Genomic DNA, 23379 nt, shown 5'->3' with positions numbered 1-23379 from the left:
TGATTACCCCTAATAATAAATATATTTGCACGGATACATACAGTAAACATTAATATTATGTTATGTTCAATTCAGTTTTATTTTATTCATAATTAGGGTGTTTTATTTTGACATGTTCGACGTGAATTGACGTCACATTTCCCTGAAAGCTGCCCGCCTCGCGCCCGTTCCTGCGCGGAGGTCCAGCTCCGGGTTTTCCAGCGAGCCCCGTCTGCGCCCTGCAGCACAGCAGAATGAAGGCAGTGGGAAGCAGAAACACTATGGCTGCCAGTCTGTCTCTCACTCAGGTAACACTCCTACAACTCAAATGTAACGGCGCCGGAGCTCTTTGGCTTCTGACTGTTGTGAGTTCCGAAACTGTAGCGGTGTTGGTTCAAGTGACCTCATGGAAACGGGGAGTTTGTTTCCCCGCGGCGTCTCTTTTTGGAAGTTTAGTCGTGCTGTGACTCTGAAAAGTTTCTGGATTCTCTTTGGGGACGGCGTAAGGGCGTAGCTAGCTAGCTAGCATGTCGGCTAACAGCTCGCCAGTGAGTGTCGGGCTGCCTCATTAAACTTCATCAACGACGCGAGGCTGACGGAGCCCGGAGGGGTTTGGCCCCGGCCTTTGCTTGGGGTGGTCGGTCCCGACAGAGTTGGGAATACGGGACGCCTGGTCTGGTGGAGCGGCTCTGGGTCACTGACGCCTCCTTTAGTTCTGCTAAAAACACCAAGTTTAAGTCACTAAGTTTGCCGCCCAGAGTTAGTTGAATGCCGATTTTCCGTGGATGTGCTTGTTTTGTATAGTTAGACTGGGTATTTAACCTGATTTGGGCTGTTTTTAGCAGTAAAGTGGGACTGATTAGACCCCCTCTGACCTTTCGGAAGTGGACGGCGTTAACTGTTAGCTTGCTAGCCGCCGTTAACTCACGAGCGGACAAACTCCGATCTGGTTGAGCTGGGGGGGGGAAAGAGGAAGTGAGCCCGAACACAATCCATGTGTGTGCTGTCACACACACACACACACACACACACACACACACACACACACACACACACACACACACACACACACACACACACACACACAGCCTGTTGCTTCTGTGATGAAGAACGCAGCTGTCACCGTGGGCGGGTCCTGCCTGTGTGTAACTGTAAGCAAGTTATTTAGCATGCAGAAGTCAGGTGAGGAGGTTCCTCTAGTTACCTGAGGAGCTGTTGCCTGTGGCAACCGAGGAGGTGTCTGCCGGCTGCAGCCATCCCTCCACAGAGGAGTTCATCACATGGATGTAGCTTTGAGTCCCCAAACGTGGCCCCATGTGTGCCTTTGGCCCTGAGTGTGTTGCTCTTTGCTGTTTCTTTTTTATTCTGAGTGACAGGATGATGCAGCCTTTTCTCCCCTCAGTGCTTGTTGGAGGTCTTCAGTACAATGACCACAGTGTTACAGCCTGCAACTGTCCCAGCGCCTCCATTGTGGAGGCAGAGGCTTGTGTTGCCTGCTATCTGGCAGTAAATCATCCGTTAAAGAAGGCTAAGCGATAACCGCTGACGGCCGGCCTCTTCCACTTCCCCTTTGCCACAGAGCGTTGGGGTCTGGAGGCGCTTTTTGGGTCTGGGTCTCTGCAGCTTTGAGTGTCCTGTTGAGTTCACCCATGAGACGCCGACCGCTCTCCGCTCTCCTCCTTCAGTTCACCTGTGAACTGAAAGCCTCTGCGTCTGTTTCGGCCTCACGAAAAAGGAAATGCTGATTCGTTTCCTCTTCAGGGCCAGCAGCACACAGAGGAAAGAAGTTTTTTTTTTTTTTCTTTTTTAGGAAGTTCTAGAGGAAAGATAAATCTAGTTTTGTCTACGCCGTGACAGCTTGTTGTGTATTTCTGTTTTCCACGTCGATTATGAGCTTTGGTGGAGGAAATGTGTCCTGCAGTCGGCTCTCACCGCCATCCTCTGAAGAACCTTTAATGTTTTTTATAAATATCAAGCATCAGGCGTTGTACTTTGTTGCAACCCCACCTTCAGGGTTTAGACTGCATAGTGAAAATTTAAAATGCTTTACTTTTTCCTTAATTATAAGGATAACCAAAATCTGGCTTGAAACGGTAGCCGGGTAGCTCAAATATTTCCCGCCATTTTTGTTGCACCGGTAATGTCAGGTTGGGGTATGGGGGGGCTGTGATAGCGGGAGAGAGTGTAAACAGAGAGCTCTCAGTAATGGGGAGGTGTCGCTGGAATGGTCCCGTTTACAACTCTGAGGCAAATTTCTAATAAACTTCCGTCCTTTTTCAAATTTAGGCTAAAAGCGACGTAATCGTAATTAAACATCGTGAAAACAGATCAAAGGGTGATGGGAGTGGATCAATGAACATTTGCTCTATTGGGAATTTAAGTGTCTGTGTTTGTCATGTTTATGAAAATCTGCTTTAAGGCTATAAGAACATTTTCTAACATTGTGTAATTTTCTTGAACAGCTCTCCAGTGGAAATCCCATCTATGACAAATACTATCGACAGGTATGAACATGTACTGTATCTCACAGTGGACATATCAATCTACACATTCTATGTGGTTTTGTAAAACGTCTTATTTTGAAAGTCAAAAAGTTGAGACCTTTTCTTTGTAGCTCTTACTTTGAAAGTTCAGGGTTACATGTGACTCACCTGAGATATTCCTTAGTGTTTGTCTCTTCATAAGGACAGAGCTTTGGTGTTGCAGTGAGCTCTGATCTCTTTCATGCCTCTGCAGTCAATAAAGGACATGAATTAATGATGATTTCCCTCAAGCCAGAGCTCCCAGGGATGAGCTTCAGGGAAGACGATGGTTTCCCTTTAACCCACGATGAGGTTCAGTTGTAGGGCGTATGGATTCATGGCGTTGAGCTGCTGTATGTCACGGGGCGGGCAGGAGAGCAAGGCTAAACGGAGATGAAACAAACCGCATGTTGTTTGACATCACAGCCGCTGCAATAAAACCCAGTTTTGAGAAACACGACGTGCAGAACACGACTGACGCTCGCGGCTCTGGCGTGGGCTCTTCTTTGCACGAGCAGGTGGATCCTTCTGGCAGCGGGCGTGTCGCAGCAGCCGACGCCGCCCTGTTCCTGAAGAGGTCGGGGCTGGCTGACCTCGTCCTGGGCCAGGTAGTTTTGACTTATCCAGGTTAGATTCTGATTTACAGATTGAAACCTGTTAATATTTCTACTTACTCTCTCCATAGATCTGGGATCTATCAGACTCTGAAAGGAAGGGTTCGTTAAACAAACAGGTAGAAATCCTCTTTGGATCGTCTTTTGAGTTCTAATTAGATTTGTGACCGTCAGATCGTTCCTCAGTGACTTCTGTCTTTTTTAAATTTATTTTTTGTAGCAATTCTTCATTGCGTTGAGGTTGGTTGCGTGTGCCCAGAATGGCCTGGAGGTGGCGCTCAAGAATCTCCATGTGGCTGTTCCTCCCCCTAAGTTTGTAAGTTTGCCTTTAAGCTTTGGTTCCTCGGACTTCATTGTTTGTTAAAGTGAGGAAATATGAATGAAGGTTGATGTTTTTCAGTGTAAATGTTGTTGTGACTGATGTTTGTGTGACTCTCCAGCATGACAGCAGCAGCCCGCTGTCAGCCGGAGGAGCGGCGGCGGCGGCTGACGCTCCCTGGGTCGTCAAGGTGAGCGTCTTCCTACAGGATGAAGGGGTTAAAAATGACCACCACGGTTTAGTTTTTGCTTCCGCTTTCTGTTTTGTTCATCAAGTCACCACGAAATCAATATTGTGTTTTGTTCAATTCCGTTTTATTTTTGTCAAAAAGTTACTTTAATTTTTACATTTTAATGTTGTAACAGTTGGCCTATAAACATGGTTTGGGTTCGTTCTGTTCTGTCAGTATGTTTTCGTGTAACTACCTTGTTGCTGTTTTTATCTTCCAGCCGGAGGAGAAGATGAAGTTTGACTCCATCTTTGACAGTCTAGGTCCCGTGGGGGGGATGCTCTCTGGAGACAAGGTCAAGCCCGTCCTGCTGAACTCCAAACTTCCAGTGGACATCCTCGGCAGGGTAGGAAGCACCAGAATGCTTTCTGTTTATCTGCAAGGTTGGACCCTCACAGAACGTTGATTTAAAACCTAAAGGAAAGTAGGTTCACATCAGATTAGCGAAACATCCTCATCAGAGTCTAGAGTCAACTTTTGTGTGGAGAACTGCTCCTCACAAATAGATTTGTCTATAAGTGGTGAGCAAAAATCATATATATCCTTAGTTTTCTGGTTAAACAAGTTGACGTGTAGCCGGTGGAAAGGATAGTTTGGCGTGAAGTTAGTTCTGGGGAACCATCCCAACAATTCCTGTCTTTTTGTGTGATTTCTCACTAGACGGTAGTCCTGAAAAAACATCTCGTTCTTTCAGGGCAAAATCACAGGATCTTAACTTTGATTTTGCACATTTCCATAAAATGAAGATGCAGTGATTGGATCTATCAAATTCAATCACTTTGATCATAACCAATTAGTTTAATTCTTTCATGGGGGGGGGGGGGGGGGGGTTGCAGGCTTTGTTCCTCAATAATGAAGAATTACTGCAGCATGACAGACATTTGCCTCATAATAGTATGATTTATTCTATCAGCATCCTGTTTGGTAAGAAGAAACCATTATTTCTGTGTGAACAATTAGGTGAATCTGAAGAGACTACAGAATAATGAAGTTTTAGTTTTGTTTAAAAAGCTCTACATTTCTGGCGAAAGCTTCTTTCCATCAGCTGAACTACAATCCCCGTTTGGGCTAAACTTTGTGGTTAAAAACCTCGATCCTGTTAAAGACCTCTTCTGATGAAAATGATGTTTTTAACAAGCTCTAGTGGCATTTCTTCTGATGATGGAGGACATTTATTAAGAAATGGAACCTCTAAATTGCATTTGTCAGTCCTTCTTTGTCTAAATTGTGAATCGGGAGCTGACAGAAGTGATGGATGGGGGGGGGGGGGGGGGGGGGGTCTTGAAGGGTCTGACGGAAGAAAAGTCATGACGTTGGTGCAGAGGTCTAAAAAATTTCTGATGTAAATCTCAGCTGGAGGAAGCGTGTCTGACCGATGCTGATGACATGGTGTTGTGTGTTGAAGGTGTGGGAGCTCAGCGACCTGGACAGGGATGGCATGTTGGACAGAGACGAGTTTTCTGTGGTGAGAAATGACTTTCCTGCACACAGATCTGTTCAGACGTGTAGCGTTCCTCCACGTATTGTGGGAGTTGACTTTGGATCAGTGAAATTCCCACATTTTCCAGATTAAAGGTCTCTCTATAGTAAACGTTGCAGATGCCAAAAATGCATAATGAAGAAAAAACAAACATATTTAAGTTGCACTTTTGTGAGAAATGTATTAAAGAAAGAATGGACACTTGATCTTGGAAAGCAAATCCTTGTAACGCTTTTGAACATCTCCACCGAGGCGGATGCTTCTTCCTCTGCGCTAGCAAACACAGAAACACGCCGACATCTTTAGTTTTTATAATTATGTATTTAGGCAGTAAAACTCCTTTATCGCAAACTTTGTACGCTTTTCCCAGACAAACATGAACATTTTCACACGAGAAAAACGTGTCCAGAATTAGAAGATTTATGTAACTTTGGCAAACTGAAAGGAGATTGATTGACAGTAGTCAACAGCCAATCAGGATCCCAAAAAAAAACGTGCAAAATTGCACTAAGAGAAAAATCTCCCAGACCGCCAAAGGCGAGCCTTACAGCCAGAAAAAGTGAACATGTGTGTGGGGTTGTTGCTGCACTTCTGTCCGTGTTGGATGGTTCAGTAACCATGTCCCGTTATTGATGGATTTCTTTTCTCTCCCCTCTGATGCTGTTGCCCCCCCAGGCCATGTATCTGGTCTATAGGGCTCTGGAGGGCGAGCCCGTTCCCATGTCCCTCCCTCCCCCCCTGGTTCCACCCTCTAAGAGGAAAAAGCCCGCCGTTTCTCCCCCGATGCCCCTGCTCCCCTCGCCCCCGTCCGTCAAAGATAGTCGCTCCTCCCACGCCGGTCCCAAGACCGCCTCCCACCCTCCCAAACCTGCTCCAGCTCCTGCCCCGACACCAGCAGCTGCCCCTGTGAGTACCGTCTGTCCTGGTCTTTTATTCTTCCGCCTCTCCTCGCGGTTAGGATGCTTTCACACCTGCTAGCGCAGAGCGATTTTCAAAGCAGCCCAAGTGAGGTGCAGGTGAGTGGGGGGACCGTGATGTGGGCCGCACTGGCATCCAGCTGTTGCTGCAGCATGAAAACCTTCTTTTCCTGCGTGGACAGTGGGTGGTGACACCAGCAGAAAAGGCCAAGTACGATGAGCTCTTCAGCAAGACGGACGGGGACATGGACGGCCTGGTGTCCGGACCAGAAGTCAGGGACATTTTCCTGAAAACGGGGCTGCCCTCTGCCACACTCGCTCGCATTTGGTGAGTAAAAACAGGAGATGCTGATGCTGAAGCACACATCTACTAAACAAAAGCCCACATATTTGAGCTGAACATTCTGTCGCCGGAGCGTCACTTTATCGATTCTCCTCCTCACATCAGCTTCTGACCCGCTGCCACCGTTCTGCCCAGAGCAGAAATCATTTTCTGACGTCACCCTCATAACTGCGTTTTCAGGGAGCTCTGTGACATCGGAGACATCGGGAAACTGACCCGGGAACAGTTTGCCTTGGCACTTTATCTCATCAATCTGAAGCTGACCAAAGGCTTGGAGCCTCCGCAGAGTCTTTCCCAAGAAATGATCCCTCCCTCAGACAGACAAAACATCAAGCAGGTCAGCCAGTCAGGCCCTTTTCTTTCTCTTTCTTCTACTTTTCTTGATGCACGGCTTCTTAATCGGTTTTATTTAACATAACACGTTTTCTTGAATGGGTCCAGTCAGCTGGACTGAACAAAGGGGGCAAAAGTAAATTTGTTTGTGCTCATTTTCGTCTTTTTCTGGTGACAGTTTTTCATCATTAGACGTACAAATGTTTTTTTTGTCTTAGTTTGTCGTTCATCTCCGATGTCAGTTTTACTTCCTCCCACTTTTTTTCCGTTTTTGCAGTTACGTCTCATTGTTTCTTTTGAATATTTTCCATCGTTTTGTTGTAACCAGCAGTTCTCACTGCTTCTTTTCCAGAGCAATGCTGCCAACCTGGCGGCTGACTTCTCTGCCATTAAGGAGCTCGACTCTCTCAGTAACGAGATTGTAGAACTACAAAGGTAATTTTAATTTGTGCATCTATTACAAGCAAATATGAAGCCATGAGTCAAGTTGGAGAAAAGATAAAAACAAACGTCTGGCTGTAGTAAAGCAGGGGGTGGAGTTAAAGAAACAAAATATTTGTATTAGATCACGTTTATCAGTATGAACCGTAGATATACTGCAAATGTTGCAGACGGAGGTGTTAAAAACAGGACATGACTGAAGCTTTTTTAGGTTCGATCATAAAAAAAGACATTTACATTTACATGCTGTATCCCAAACTGACCAGCAGGGGTCAGTGTTTCCAGTAATCCATTTTTTTGGATTTCTGAGTTCAGTTCTGTCTGAAACCGGTATAATTAACTGTAAACATGTTAAACATTAGTTTGAGATTTATTCTGAAGATTCTCAACCACCAACAGTTACAACTTTAGTTTAAGAAAATGTCTTTACCAACACTTTTTTTTAAAGAATCTTTCATGATTAGAAAGTTCTTTGCCTATAATTGGTTGGATGCTAAAAATCCTTCAACCGTTGTTTTCCTGTTTCTCTTTCTTTATTCTAGTATCTTCCACCATTTTTTGCTGCTTATCTCCTTCTACAATTTTCATCTGTTTCAACCATTCAACTATCCAAATGTTCAGCTCTTTCAGCTTTTTCCAGCTGTGACTTTTGGTCCTTCAAATCCTTGAACTTTTCCAGATATTCCAGGATTTCTGCCTCCATTGAAATCCATGGGGAATCCTTGGTGCAGAAGCTCGCTGGTTCGATACCCGGCTCTGGCATTTTCCATAAACACATCTTTTGATATTGTGCTGTTTTGACTTTATTTATGCTCAACTTTGATCATTTCTTTCTTTATTTATATATATTTTTCCAATTATTCCCCTTTAAGTTTCATTTTCATTCAGCAATATAGCATCAACCCTGCCTTTTCCTCTGGAAATGTCTGTTGGGCTCACTGTCAGTTTCTGTTGCTAGTTTCTTCCTCACACTAAGCCAGGGGTCGGCATCCAGCGGCTCCGGAGCCGCATGCGTCTCTTTCCTCCCTGAGCTGCGGCTCTCTGTGGTTCAGGAAAATAACCGTCGTGTTCTCAGATGGTCGTGGAGCCGTTAACACAGTCAGGTAGAGCGAGAGAGCAGCGGAGGGGGCGTGTCTGCAGCTGTGAACGCCGACCACAGTCTGTTATGGGATGGAAAGACGGTCAGTGGCGATCTCGTAGGGGACACATGAGCGCCCCCAAACAATCATTTCATCCCCCTAAACTAAAACCACCCATTTCCACATGAAATGAATTAAATTTGCTATCAGGGGCCCCCCACTACCCTGTCACCGTGCTGCTACGATGGCCGTATGTTGATCTGTCTGTGTAGAACACGCTGCGGGGGCGGGGCTTATGTTTCCAGACCTACCACAAACTAACAGCTGCTTCCTAATAAAAAAATAGTTGTCATCCATAAAATTAATATAATTTATTGGGTTTACTGGATTTAAAGAAAAATAAATAGAAATGGAAACGTCTGCATCAAAGGGAATTTGTTTTGACAGACAGAAAAGTCTGTGGAAAATGGACAAAAGATCAAAGGAAATATCACGCTCATAAAGAATAAAAACTAATTAAAATAAATAATTAAATAAATATCCTGATGAACTATAGTGATATATCAGCAAAAACATGTTTTAGTGCTGCAGCTCCCTGTTCTTTCATCTCAGTGGGAAACTGATCCAAATCAGAGGTTCAGGTTTCTGACTCCTGCATTAAGCTAAAAATACGTTTTTGTTCATGAAAGCTGAAAGTGAGAAGTGAAAAAGTGGTTTCCAGCCCAGCTGCTCTTCCAAACAGATCACAGTTTATGGGTTAATAGATGCGTGGAAGACTCAGAAGATTCACCATAGATCAAACTTGACACAATGATGTCCGTTTGCTGCTGTTTCAGGTTTTGGCAGCGACTTTCTCAGCCAAAGGATTCTGGAGAATGTGATGCGACGTAGGAGCAGCAGAGGCGTGAGCTTTACTGTTCTGACAGTCAAAAATATAAATGTGAAAAACATTAGAAAGATCAAAGGAAGCCTTTGGGAAATGCTGAGGAGGCTCCATTTATTCAGAAAGGCAACCAATTTATGAGCAAAAAACACTTCAGCTGCATTAATATTTGTTAATATATTAATATATTGTTTTTAATAACTATTTTAAAAAGTTTCTAAAATGAGAATAATTCCAAACCATTTTGAAAGAATTGCCTTGACAGTTGTAGTTTGTGAACTTGAGTTTTAAAAAGGAGAAAACTAACCGAAAATTCAAACTTCTTTCAGGTTTCAGTTTCAAGGATTTTGTTTTTCTAACTTTAAAATGAAATTTGCAAGTCGTCCATGTTATCTGCAGACATTAGGAAACTTCTGAATTTCAGTTTATAAAGTTAATCAATAAAATGCAATGATTATGCTTTTTCATTTCATTTCTGGCTGCAAAAAGCGGCATTTCAAGTCAAATCTTGGGTGAAAATTTGGCTTCCTTTAAATGATCCTTCACCGTCTTCACTCCAGCTGTGGAGTTTAAGCTTTTTCTAAAACCTAAATGTGACGGCTCCAAAAACAAAGCTCCTATTCCTCTGGATTTCCTTTCAGTGCTTATTTAGAGTTCTGTTTTAAATTTCTACCTTCAGAATTGTGGATCTGTTCTCGGCTTGACGTGGCTTTAAATCATTAAATGCTGTGAAAAATGAAGAAACAGGAAAGTTTCTATTATATATATTTATAAAAAAATCCAGAATCTACCTGCTTATTTCCTTATTTCTCATTTCCTTTGAGCTAAATCTATATTTTTAATCACTTAGTTTTTTCTCTGCCTTATGTGAACTTGCCGGTTTGTGTTTGTAAAAAGGTTTGCTGTTTTTTAAAATGACTTTTCTATGTTTGTCTGGCGTGACGCTGGTCTCCATGTGGGCGATCCTCTAAAGTCTGACAGGAGCTGTAGCTCCTGAAGAAGGTCCCGAACTGCTCGTGAGCTGCAGGCCGGCTCTTCCGGACTCCAGCTTCACCCCCTTCATCACTGCTCCTCCCTCCTCCTCCTCGCTACGCGTCACGCGTTCGCTCACCTTCGCACCCCGGGAAACTGACGCCATGACCATTTCTGTTGGACTGCTTCCCGCCTGCCTCAGCTGCAGGTCTCTCTGGACCACGATGGTTCAGGGAGAGGAGGTGGTCTCCTCTCAGGGGCGGGGGGAAGGAGCCTTGCTGGGACTGGTCGGCGTACCGGGCGGGAAGCGTCTCTCTTTGCTCGCTAAGTACTCCTGTCTTTTGTGCTGGAACCCCAGGGAGAAGAGCTCTGTGGAGGAGGAGATCAAGGAGAATGAGGAGGCCATTCGGCAGCGCAGCGACGAAGTGCAGGTATGTTCTCCTCCTTCCTCCTTCAGGGATCCAGAACAGACAGGTGGACTTGTGGTTTGGCTGGCAGGAGAACGGCTCTCTGCTGTGAGATGGATATTGGAAATCTCAATTTCTGTCTTTGTGTCATTTAGATGGAAACCTTCACCAAAAAAAAACGTTTTTATTTCTGATTTATTAAAAACACCAGATGACACGGATCATGTTTTGACAAAGGCAGCCGTTTCCTGGAGGAGACGAGGCTGATGTCCCGTAGTTTATTTTTAGAGCTGTGTATTTAAAGTCTGTTCTATTTCAGGACGATGGCGTCAGAATGAACCTCTAGAGAGTCCCACTATAATGCAGCTTACCTTTGAATTGATTTTTGTATTCCTAAGAGATCGTTCCATTTAGGTTTGAAGTCGTTTTCTTCCACACAGAGTTCGATCCTCCTGCATCCCTAAGAATTTGGACATTTATTTGGGGAAATCTGGATATTTTTAAAAGCTAAATCTCTTTTTACAGCTTTGAAACATTTTCTATAGCAGTGGTGTCCAACCAGTTTGTACCGAGCCAGGACCAACATTCATCCTGTTTTTTCAATTGATAATCCAATTCTGAAGGAAGTTTTATTTTGGAAAACTACTGGATTCTCCTCAACATCCGACTCCTCGGTCATCTGCTACTTTCTTTAAGCGTCTCACGCCAACCACTACATCGAAATCCCCAAACCAGCAGTTAGCAAGAACAAACGAGTCAGGAAAGTTTCTTTTGACAGAAGAAAGGAAATGGAAGAAAAACCCTCGACTTCAAAATAAAAGAACGCTGCATTTAACAGACAAAAACCAGGAGTCTTTACTCCAATCATGGATTTAATGCAACAGTTTGCTCCAACAGACCATAATAGTAATGCTGAATATTCAGCAACCGGCTGTCTAATGTCACGACGATGCTGCTAAGAAAGTTGCTCAAACTGTGGAATCCTGTTTTTTTTTGTAAATCATATTAAAGAAAAAGAAAAACTGTTTTTTATATTTATTTCTATCTGTTGAAGTTGGTTTTATTTATTTAATTTATTTATTTATTTATTTATTTAAACTTCCACTATGACAGTTAAGGATAAATCACATTTTAATGGTGCCTACATCAAATCTAGTGTACAGATAAAGAATAAAGCAGCTGCAGACATTTTACAGAGGATGAAGATAAACAGATGAACTTTAGCCTGAACAGTTGAGGGAAACTGGAAGATAAAAAAAACTAAATGTGAAACCCCCGTCAGCCTGAAAAAGTTCGGTGACCTCTGATCTGTAGCATTCTTTTTTAATCCCAGGTGTGCTTTTACCTGTTAAAATGTCGTGTTACTTGCTTTACATCTGTTGTCATTTTATTTGAAGTCTTTCTCGTCTTAAACTACCCGTTGGCCGTTAACCAGTTTTAACTGGTTAAATGGTTTTGTCATTAAAACTGTTGCTGTAGAGACGATTTCTGAGAACTCTGTAGTTTGTTCATTGTAATCTTAGATTAAAACTAATTGTTGTGATGATGATTACTATATACTTTGCTCTTCATTTCATTTTCATTTGAGACTCTCAAACATCTGCTTCCTGAAGCTTCCTAACCTCCGGTTTGGATGTTTTCCCGAAGGATCTTCAGGATGAGGTGGCCAAGGAGAACGAGGAGATGCAGCGGCTCCAGACGCAGCGGCAGAAAGTCCAGGAGGCTCTGGAGGAGCTGGACCAACAGAAGAGCTCTCTGGAGGAGCAGCTCGCCCACATTCGACGGCAAACCAGCCAGGAGGCCAAACTGGTGGGTTTGAATCTTTGGGGATGAAAGCATCTCTTTTGTGTGCTCATCAAAACGTTTCCCCCTCTTCAGATCGCTTCACTGCAGTCGGAGCACGGTGAGCAGGAGCAGAAGATATGCCAGTACGAGGAGGAGCTGGTCCAAGCGCGGGAGGAGCTGCTGGCTCTGCAGGAGGAGAGCAGGAGGCTGCAGGAGAAGGTGAAGGCTGCGCAGGAGCAGCTCACGCCGCTGCAGGAGTCTGTGCATGACTCCTTCACACAAGTGTCACAGGTCAGAAACTCCCACAGGAGTCTTAGAAAAACCAGACGCGCTCCATCCAGAGCAAACGGGGCGTCTCCACAGGCTGATGGCGTTTATCCGTGGTTACCATTTAGGTCCGGCAGAAGGTGAAGGACCTTCAGGTGGAGGAGAGGTCTGTGACCGCCCAGCTCAGCTGGAAGAGAGCCCTGGAGGACAGCTCTCCGGTCATGGTCAACGGCGCCGGGGGGCACCACGACAGCTCCCCAAACCGGGAGGATGGGCCTAAGGAGCTGAAGGTGGAGGAACCTCCTGCTGCGTGCAGACAGCAGGAGAACAGTTTAGATGAAAAGCAAAAGACCAAAGAGACAGAAGGAGAAGAGGGGAAGGGAGGTGAGAGTCCAAAGCCTCTGCAGGAAGAAGGCGCCAAACCCGACGCCCTGGATGACCTCTTCGCCTGCTTCGCCTCTTCTGATTTATACAACAGTCTTTCCAAGAATCAGGAGGCCACTGTTGGGGTAAAACGGATCCCTGACACAAGCGGAACATCATAGATCTGTAAAAATAAAACAGAATCTTTACTAAACTGTGTGTTGACAGGAAAGCAGCTCTGCCCTCAATATCTCCTCTGAGACAATCGATGATGACGAGGAGTCGCCTAAAGTCACACCGCTGAAGGTGACCAGTCTCATTATTATATACATTTCACCTCAAAACGTTCTCACCTTTGCGTCAAGTTTTGCCCAAAAATCTGTGATTTTGATGTCAGCCTGAACTACAAATGGCAAATTCATGAAAAACAGTTTTTTTCAACATTGCAGCTTTTCGAGTGGATTTGTCTCCATAGCAACTACTTTATTTTTTGGTCGCCCGGGGGCAACGAACAGGTCTAAGTAATATTTAAGAAGAATCTCCAAAAGTAAAGCTTTGGATTTCTTTGTTTTTGTGATTAGCGATTTATGTTGCAGGCCTATTCTGATTTAAAAAAAAAAAAAAAAAAAAAAAAAAAATTTTTGGGAGATCGCCACGGTAACACCACTCAACATCTGCAAATGTTTAATTATCGAGTTTCCCAAAGATATTTAAGGAGTTGAGAGGTTCTAGATCAAAATCCTTGGGAGGAGTTTAAATTTAAAAATTATTTTAAAGCTGGTGACCTCTAACGAGGTCAGAGGTCAACGAAACTGAAATTTCATGAAGATAATTGAAACAAAAAGTTTCTTTTCCTGCATTGTGTGAAAATGTTACAATAGCCAAATTTCGTGGTTTGGCAGAAAATGGTAGGTGCTGTGGCCATCCCATAATAATTTCAAACCTACCTTTGTATTTCGCAGACATCTCTTTGGGTTTCTTTTGTGGATTATACATTTTTTGAGCCCCGTTAGGGATTTCGGCCCCCGTTCATTTATTTTATGGTTTTTCCTGCTTTCATTTCATTTTTCTTTTTCTTGGGGGGGGGGTTGTTCACTTTGCCCAAAATGCTTTTTCACCGGGTTATCTGTCTGTGCAAATGAGTTTCTGAGCGTGAACCTTTCCCTTAAATGTGCAGCAGGAAGGAGGAATGGCGGCAAAAGTGTAACCTTTTATCTAGAGAAGGTCGTCTCCACTTGGAGCGTAAACATCTGTCAGCGCCGCGCGCTAACGCTTGTCCTGGGACCCCAACAGGTGGAGTCTCCAGAGCCGGAGAGCAGAGACGACCCGTCAGAGTCTGCAGAGACGGCCGCCTCCTCTTTGCCCCCTCAGGTCGTCCCTCGCTCCTTACCGCCACAGACCAGCCCCCCATCCCTGCCCGAAATGGACTTTTTCCATTCCGACCCGTTTACCGACCGTAAGTGCTGGACGGGTTCTGTTCTGACCGAGCTGATGAAGGTCCAAGCTCCTATGTTTGACAGTCTGATGAAAATATGTCGATGACGTTATTGTTTTTCCTCGCAGACGATCCCTTTAAAGATGATCCCTTCGGAAAATCGGGCGGAGCTGGTGAATTCTTTGATTGACATTGATGTTTATGATAAAAACAGACCCTTTGATGTCAGAGGGGAACTTATCTCCTTTACCTTTTCTGTTTGGGGCAGATCCGTTTGAGGGAGATCCGTTTAAAGGTACAGACCCTTTCGCCGTGGACTCCTTCTTCGCGCAGACCTCCGAAGTCGCCTTCTCCACGGAGGACCCCTTCTCCGCTCCGGCCGACCCGTTCGGTACGACTCCCGGCATACCAGAACCGGACCTGTTTGCGTCCAAGCTGAATGACGCGGCTTCAGGACAAGCGGCGGACCCCTTCGTCTCCAAGGACTCCAATCCTCCTCTAGCGCCCAAAGATCCGTTCAGCTCCGCTCAGAACCAGGGGAACGCCGCCGATCCGTTCAAGGCGAGCCCTGTGGAGGGCGAGACGGACCCGTTTGCCTCTCAGGACGGAGGATCAGACCCGTTCAGCAGTTCTCCACCCAGCTCTGAGCTGACAGTGGTGAGTGGGTCGGCTTTGGTTCCTGATCTGATCCAAATCTGGCCCTTAGATCCCAAACACTGCTTTAAAATACGTAATCTTGTTTTGAAAAACCTTTAAAAGGTTCAAAATTAAACAGCTGAATGTTTAATAATTCATTTTAAATAAAAAACTTTAGGTTCCTTAAAGTCTAAGAGGAAAACATTGTTTTAAATTTGACTTTTTTGTTCTGATTGAAATGAAAAATGAAATCAATTAAACGAAAAAAATCTGATTCTTTAAGTAAAATAATATCAAGACTTAACTTTTAATGTTGAAATACTGCATATAAATGTAGGAGATTAAATAAGTTCTAGTGTTCAATTCTTAATTTTTTGTTTTACTTCATCAGCCCTTAAAAAATAAAATAAAGTTGAATCTTTGCCTTGTTTTGTTTTCCTTCCTTTTATAGAAGCCCCCCTCCCTCAACAACGACCCCTTTGCTCCAGGTGGTACTAAAGGAAACGCCTCCTCAGATCCAGGTATTTCCACAGACGCAGCGCCCCCTTCTGGCAGCACCTGGAACTAATCAGAATCTTTTGCTCTTCTTTCAGATCCCTTTGCTGCCGTGTTTGGTAACGAATCGTTTGGAGAAGGCTTTGCGGATTTTAGTGCCTTGACTAAGGTAAATGGTCGTTTGTTAAAACCTTAAAGTATTTGGACTCTGGCAGAAAGATCCGTTTGTTGTTCTGATTCCAGCAGGAGATTTGAAAGTATGAACATTTACACCCTGTTGGAAAAAAACTCCCACAGTTTTGTTGGAATTGGTTTGAATTTCGGGTGGAGGTAAATTTCTGATGCACTGTGTTGGTGTGTGAAGGAGTATGAGGTACTCTGTTACTCCAGAGTATTCTGATTACTGCTGCCGAGTATGGTTGGATGTTTTTTAGATTTGATCTTTTCCTGCTGCTTCAAAAAGAGCGCAGGGATTCAAGGATTCAAAGGGTTTATTGTCATATTTTTCCTGGTTCAATCAGATGCTTCCTTTGCTGTTCACTCTGAATGCCTTAAGGTTAAAGGTCAAATAAAAGATGGGGCAAGACACTTTGTTTCAACAGCCGACAGTCTTTCTTTTACGCGTCACTCCCTCCACCAGGTCACTGAATCAGAAACTTTTGTTTAGTGCAGCAAAGGTTAAGCATTGTGCCTGAAGCTCCGCCCACCCACGCAGCCTCACCTGTTCTCAGATAAGCCCGCCCACAATCGCTTGGAAGTTGCAATGAACGGCTAGAACTGAGTAGAATTCAACCACTGACATCCCCGTGTTTCTACCATCCCGGTGGTACCGTACGCTGGGTTCTAGCCCCCCCCCTGAATGAAACGGTGATGCAGGTGAAGGTACAGGTGAAGGGATTGTGGACGTCGTACCTGAAGGAGCTCAGGCATCGACTCTTTACCCGGACTGCGTGAGAGTGGCGTCCGTAGAAAATGCTTTTGCTTCCCGCTTAAAGTCAATTCAGTCGCCGTTTATTCCCAATTCGGACACCTACGACAAATCTGTCAGAGGTTTTGAACTTTTGACATGGCTCCGCCTACTTTTATTGAAACATCTGATTGGTCCGTTTATGACATAAATAACTTGAATTACAGAAAAAGGGATGAAGAAGATGGTTCTTCTGACCAACAGAATGAAAGAGTAACAGCTGTTTATCTAAGGAAGTCTGTGGGATTTTAACTTGTTGAAGCCTACTTCCTGTTTGGAACGCCAGGGGGAGGGGCCACTCAGTCCAGTTCTCCCATACAGTCAATGAGCTCCGGTGTTCTGAATGTCTCCGTTTCAGTCAAACGGACCCGACCAGTTTGGCATCAACAACAAGAACCTTTTCCAGGACGAAACCCCGCCTGCAAGTGCCGACGTGCCGCCAGCTCTGCCCCCCAAAACCGGTACACCCACGAGACCTCCCCCTCCCCCCCCAGGTCAGTACCCGTAGGCGCTACGCCTCGGCTGTCTGTCGTAACGCTCAAGCCTGTCTGTGCCCCCCCCCGGCAGGTAAGAGATCGTCTGTCTCTAGAACCGAGTCCTCCGACTCCTCCTTCCAGCGAAGAGCGCCGTTCCTCCCACAGACCGCCGGGGACTCCTCCTCCTCCTCCTCCTCCTCCTCCTCCTCCTCCCTGCCTGTCAAGGACCCTTTAGCCGACCCCTTCGCCCCCTCCTCCCCTCCTCGTCAGAGCGTACGGGAAGCCGATGGGTTTGCCAGCTTTGATAAAGTGAGCACCTCCCTCTCATCGTCTCCTTCACCACCACCTGAATCTCAGTAGTAGCTCCGCCTCCTCCTCCTTTTTATTTTATTTTATTCATCCTGCCCCCCTCCCTCCCAAAATGGACCAGCCTTCTGAATCTTTCCATTCACTGCCACTACAGTCCAAAAGGAATGAAATGAGTGACTTTGGTTTTCTGCTGCTGGTTTCTAGTTGAAGCACTTATGGATGCTAGAAGCTGACAGCCAGAGAAACGGAGGTTCGTCTTTTATTTGGGTTTAGCCCAATTTGATGATTAAAACGTTACAGTTTTAGTGCAAATGTACAAAGAATTCATGAAACCTGCAGCACTGAAATCATTTCCTGGTATTTTTGATGGCAGTGAGTGGAGATGGGAGGCTGCTTGCATTTAAACCCACCGGTTGATGAGAACCAGGAGTTTGGTGACATAAAACGATAAGCTGACAGAGATTTTAAAGCTGCTTTTAAACGGGGTCGCAGTCGGCCTCCTTAAATTATGACTGCGGGGGTTTTCTAACCCTCTTTGTACAGTGATGGAAAAAGGTGCCTCACTTCAAGTTAAATACAAGTTACTCCAAACAGAGAAGCAGCTCTTCTCCGTTTCCCCTCAATAACTTCTGCAAAAAGGCTTGACAAAAGTGTCAAAAAGCAGCAGATATTTCTTTGTATTAGACTGGGGTGTAAATATGGCGTGCACTTTCCATCCTGTGATGCCACCTGACTGCATGTGTGTCACTCCTGCATGCTCTAACACGCCATCCCGGTTTCCCTCGTTCACTGCTCTCCACTTCTGTTTCTGTCCATCTCCTCCATGGCTCCACAGTCTCATCCCTCGTCCTGTGCTGTGGACCGGTCTGTACTGTCAGTGTGTGTGTTTCTGTTTTTATATATCTGTGTCCATCAAGTTGAATAAAGTGTTGAATCAAGGGCAACATCTCTGGCTTCTGTGTGCATCCGTGACGTCTATCTGGAAATAAACCAAACCTGAGCATGCCGAGGCCCCGTTTTTGCATTTTCATCTCGTTTATCATTCAGATTTGTTTTGCTGGGGAGGAAAAACCTCTTTAAACATTTCAAATTTAATTTACAAGCCTTTCAGGCTTAACTTTATATTTAAAGTTGAGCTTTTTTTGCATCAAAGAAGGCAAAAAAAGTGATAAATGATGAAAGAAACATGCAAAAACTCTGAAAACCCCCAAACTGGTTTGAATCCACATCCTCTGACGGCATTGATGTCCAGCTTCCATTTTTCCTGTAGAGTCATGCATGCTCTGTGTCGCTCACCGTGATCATCTGCTCTGAAAACACGTGGAGGTTTGGTCCTTGCATGGTTGCGTTCACGCAGCTTTCTAAGCGCGGTGAAACCGAGTCTCTGCTTTCCCCGCTGCGTCTTGTTCCGCGCTTCTCTGCTGTGCCTGCTGGGAAAAATGAGGCGAGCAGGTTTGGTTTGGGTGAGCGGCTTTCCTCTGTTCCAGGGAAAAACCCGGCGTGTGCTTGTAATGGCTTTTATTTTCTGTCTGTTTCCATGGAGCAGTATCCAACAGAAGAAGACATGATAGAATGGGCAAAGCGCGAGAGCGAGCGCGAGGAAAAGGAGCGGCTAGCAAGGCTAACCCAGCAGGAGCAAGAGGACCTGGAGCTCGCCATCGCTCTAAGCAAGTCTGAACTTTCCTGAAGAGACTCGTCCCGCTCCGCTGGCCTGGCTCCGACAGGCGCGGCCCGGCCCGGCACGGCCCAGAATGCACCAAAGCAGCTCGGGGAAAGGATGTGGCCACCTTAGACGGCAGACAAAAAGACGGCAGATGCGTTCTGGCATCTTCCAAGTCCCAACAGAACCGGATTCAAGTTTTATTTCCTACTTTTTGGTTTTGTTCTTGTTCAAAGAAACAGCTGTGAAGAGCATCTTCCACCCAGACCACAAATGCAAGACGAATTCTCCAGAATGTCATTTCTTTAGCTTCCTAGCTTCTAACCAAACTCACTACACCTTAAATCTCACTGTGGGAAGGACATCTACACCTAAAAACCACACTGCTCTGAAGGTTTTTCAGGACCATTTTGGAAAGTTTAACGTCTGGATCTCTTTGAACTGAAGGGACCTTGTTGTTCCAGAGAACAAATGAGACGTTTGTCTTCTGGGTCTTTCTGTTCATTTCTACTCTGTTAAACTAAAATCTTCAGTCTCCTCAGATGTGAAATGCATGTAAGAATGGACAAAAAACAACATAAATGACACTTTATTTCTCTGAAGTGTGCCTCCTGACAGCAGCTTTTAAAGGGGGGGGGGGATTTTTTTAAAAGTTGAGGAACACTACAGTGATTTTTTTTTTTTTTTTTTTTTTCACAGGCAGTTTGGCATTTGCTGCCTAAATAGCACTCTTAGCTTTGATACCAACTTTCATGAAAGTGGCCTGCAAAGGTAACGTTTCTGCAGAAAGAAAACCTTTCTATTAAACGTTTAAGAGGCTGAGGGTCCCGCTGAAGGATCCACTGTTGTCGCACAACCATGCCGCTGTTTTTCACCTGTTATTGTCTCAGAACATACCAACCAGGGGGCTCCGCTCAGATCCATTCGTGCTCGGCGTGTTTCTGGAAGACTTTTCCTCTGTGAGAAACGCTTTCGTCTTAAATCGTCTGCTTCCCAGACTCCATGCAGGGGAAAAGCCTCCGCATGTTGGGAGGATCAAAGCTGGCGTAGAACCGCACTTTCACTCCTCACAGTAACCTCTTATTTCTGTTCAACGTTTCTAAAAAAGGCACAACTAAAAGTGAGTCTTCTCTGACCAAAACTTGCACCGTCTGTCCGGATTTCTGTTCTGGGGCCTGCAGTACTTATTTTTTAATTTAACAGTTTACTCTGCAGTTAAAACGGGCCTTGCTACTTTAAGTGAATTGTAAATACAGGAATATTTGCATGTGTGATTTTACGCTAAACTCCACGGTAGTTTCTTTCAAAGGCTCCCGTACATTTAATGTTACTGTCGTTTGTACAGAAATAAACCCACAACCCCAGAAGTCTATAGGCTCGCTCCTGAAGTCTTTTTTTAAAATGCACGCTAATTATTATATTTTAATTTGTTTCTTGACTTGTAAGAAAAGCATCATGGAGACTGTCGGCCAAAATATGTCATGCATTTAACTGAAGCTGAATAATAAAATGTCTAGTTTTATGATGTGTTTGGGGTTTTCTTTTAATCTTTAATCCAGATGTTTAAAATGTGTTTTTTACCAATTAACTTTTTAATTATGACAAGCTAAAAACCTTTTCTGCTTTGGTGACATTAAGCGAGAAATGTAAGTAAAATATGTTTTACAGTGGAGGACAAAATAGTTGGTACCCCTCAGTTAAAGAAAGAAAGTCCACAATGTTCCCTGAAATGACTTGAAACGTTCAAAAAAACAAATTAAAATTTATTGAAAATTAAATCATCAAAATCAACCATTACTTTTGAGTTTTGGATTAACAGAATTATTTAAAAAAAAACAATCTTACTAAATAGGACTGGACAATAATGATGGTACCCATAACAATACTTTGTTGCACAACCTTTTGAGACAATCACTGCAATGAAACGGTTTCTGTATTTGTCAATGAGCCTTCTGCACCTGTCCACAGGTATTCTGGCCCCCTCCTCATGAGCAAACTGCTCCAGTTGGCTCTGGTTTGACGGTTCTCCAAATGGCATGTTTCAGCTCCTTCCACTGATGTTCAATGGGATTCAGATCTGGACTCATAGAATCCTCTTCAGAATAGTCCAACGCTTTTCTCTCAGCCATTCTTGGGGGTTTCTGGCTGTGTGTTTTGGATGGTTGTCCTGTTGGAAGACCCATGACCCAAGACTGAGACCAAGCTTTCTGACACTAGGCAGCACATTTCTACCCAGAATGCCTTGATCATCTGGAGATTTCATTTGACCTTCACAACTTCCAGACCCCCTGTGGCAGATGCAGCAAAGCAGCCCCAAAACAGAACTGAGCCTCCTCCGTGTTTCACAGTAGGGACAGTGTTCTTTTGGTTGGATGCTTCATTTTTGAGTCTACCAACATAGAGCTGATGTGCCTTACCAAAAACCTCCAATTTTGTCTCATCTGATCCCAGAAGCTTTGTGGCTTGTCAACATGCATTTTTGCAAATTCCAGTCTGGCTTTTTGATGATTTCCTTTCAACAGTGGTGTCCTCCTTGGTCGTCTCCCATGAAGTCCACTCTGGCTCAAACAACCACCAATGGTGCCATCTGACACTGATGTACCTTGATCTAGGAGTTCACCTTTAATGTCTTTGGAGGTTGTTCTGGGCTCTTTGGATACAGTTCCAACTATCCGTCTCCTCCATTTGTCATCAATGTTCCTCTTCCATCGTCCAGGGAGGTTGGCTACTGTCCCGTGGGTCTTAAACTTCTGAATAATATGTTCCACTGTGGTCACAGGAACTTCAAGCTGCTTAGAGATGGTTTTATAGCCTTTACCTTTACCCTGTTTGTCTATCATTGTGTTTCTAATGTCCTGGGACAATTCTCTCCTTTCTGTTGTCCATGTTCAGTGTGGTTCACAGCTTTTCACCAAACAGCAATGTGACTATTTGTCTCCCTTTAAATAGGCAGACTGACTGATTCTGGGTTTGAAAACAGCTGTGATGTCAATTAAAGGTCATACCTGAGTTCATCATGACCCCCTGGACAATAAGGTCTTTTATGGAGGTACCATCATTTTTGTCCAGCCTTATTTCATTAGTTCGTTTTAAATTCTGTTAATCCAAAACTCAAAAGTAATGTCTGATTTGGATTATTTAATTTTCAATACATTTTATTTTATTGTTACTTTGAATGTTTCAAGCAATTTCAGTGAACATTCTGGACTTTCTGTCTTTAACTGATGGGGATCAACTATTTTGTCCACCTCTTTATGCTTAACAATAAGGACAGCTTACATTCAAAAAAATCCTCAAAAGCAGAATTTTCTGTACGTTGTTTGATCTAAAAACAATTTTTTTTGCCGCACAAATGAAATCTGCATCGTGTTTTTGATTTGTTTATAGACAGTCTGATTTTCCTCCTCGTGCTTGAGAGCTCAGAGATTGAGAAATTCTTTATTGATCCCACGTTGGGGAAATTCAATTGTTACAGCAGTTCAAAAATCAGAGAAGAATGATAGCAATGTGCAAAAGAAAAAGAATGAGGGGTGTTAAAAATGTGCAAAAATAGGAAAAGTTAAAAAGTAAGTAATAACTTATGTACACTGTTACCACATAACGTATGTTATGCGTAATAATAAAATTAAATAAAGTAAAAACACAGAATATACAGATGGGCTATGGATGTGTGCTAACCGGTTTGTACATGCATATTTAAACTGTGGTATTGTAGAATCTCACTCAGTCTCAGAGGAGACGATGAAGGACTTCACTTCCTCACCTGGCTGGAAGGAAGGCTTTCAGATACCTGCAGGGGCAGGAGGACACGCCCACATGTTTACTCTGACAAAAAGACATAAGAATTTAAAAGATAAGATGCTTTTTGTTGCTATTAAGGAAAGAAACGGCTTTCAAATGACTTTGAAGGAAAAATTTGGCAAAGTAAACCTAAACCTCTTTTTCTTTCTGCTTCTGTTTCTAATTAAATGTTATTAAGATGAAAAGAAGTGTGGTAACTGTCATTATTGTTTACATTTACTGAAATTATTTTTCTTTTTTATTGACTTTTAGGGAAAGTCAAAGGGATACTTCAGATTTTTTGTAAGAAAATCTTGAAATTTGTCACAAATAAAAACAGAGAATGAATCCATATTATTCTTCAAACAGTGCAAAACCTGATTTAAGTTAACTGTTGTGCTATTTTATTTCTTTTATTTTGAAATACAGCCCCAGATGCATCTGTTAAAAGCCTTCGGATCTCCAACAACCCAGTCATTACTGTCGTTAGAATTATCTGTTTCTGCAGCAACTTTACAGTTATGAGTAAAACACAACAGGCATGGGATAAATAAATGTTTTTTTTATTACTTTTATTGTGTTTTTCTTTTTTGTTTTTCTTATTTCTGGAAAGTGCTTGAAACAAACCAATTAATAACATTGATAGTTATTGTTTGTAGTCAAGTATTTGGTTTCTTCATACTCTGCT

The 23379-nt window shown here is 43.8% G+C and overlaps 1 protein-coding gene across 5 annotated transcripts; it reads left to right on the top strand.

Annotated features, from left to right (window-relative positions):
- The first annotated feature begins 133 nt into the window (after window positions 1-133).
- eps15 (epidermal growth factor receptor pathway substrate 15) lies at window positions 134-20433 on the top strand. 5 transcript variants are annotated; one of them, XM_078946343.1, is made up of 25 exons: window positions 134-287; window positions 2442-2483; window positions 3020-3109; window positions 3187-3234; window positions 3336-3431; window positions 3556-3624; window positions 3884-4009; window positions 5069-5128; window positions 5819-6049; window positions 6243-6388; window positions 6584-6740; window positions 7089-7171; window positions 10470-10542; window positions 12166-12327; window positions 12397-12594; window positions 12699-13079; window positions 13162-13239; window positions 14227-14389; window positions 14497-14541; window positions 14637-15025; window positions 15459-15525; window positions 15598-15668; window positions 16825-16960; window positions 17034-17251; window positions 18798-20433. In XM_078946343.1, the coding sequence occupies exons 1-25, from the start codon at window positions 234-236 to the stop codon at window positions 18936-18938; spliced, it is 3324 nt and encodes a 1107-aa protein (XP_078802469.1). In that variant the 5' UTR covers window positions 134-233; the 3' UTR covers window positions 18939-20433. The 5 variants fall into 5 exon arrangements, with proteins under 5 accessions (XP_078802469.1, XP_011472861.2, XP_078802470.1 ...); XM_011474559.4 differs by having other exon boundaries at window positions 15456-15525; XM_078946344.1 differs by having other exon boundaries at window positions 147-287; window positions 2928-3109; window positions 15456-15525.
- The last annotated feature ends 2946 nt before the right edge of the window (window positions 20434-23379 follow it).

This window comes from Oryzias latipes, chromosome 4, assembly GCF_053564925.1.
Source record: "Oryzias latipes strain Hd-rR chromosome 4, Olatipes_Hd-rR_3.1".
Taxonomy (NCBI): domain Eukaryota; kingdom Metazoa; phylum Chordata; class Actinopteri; order Beloniformes; family Adrianichthyidae; genus Oryzias; species Oryzias latipes.
This window is presented reverse-complemented; position numbering and strand designations above follow the sequence as displayed.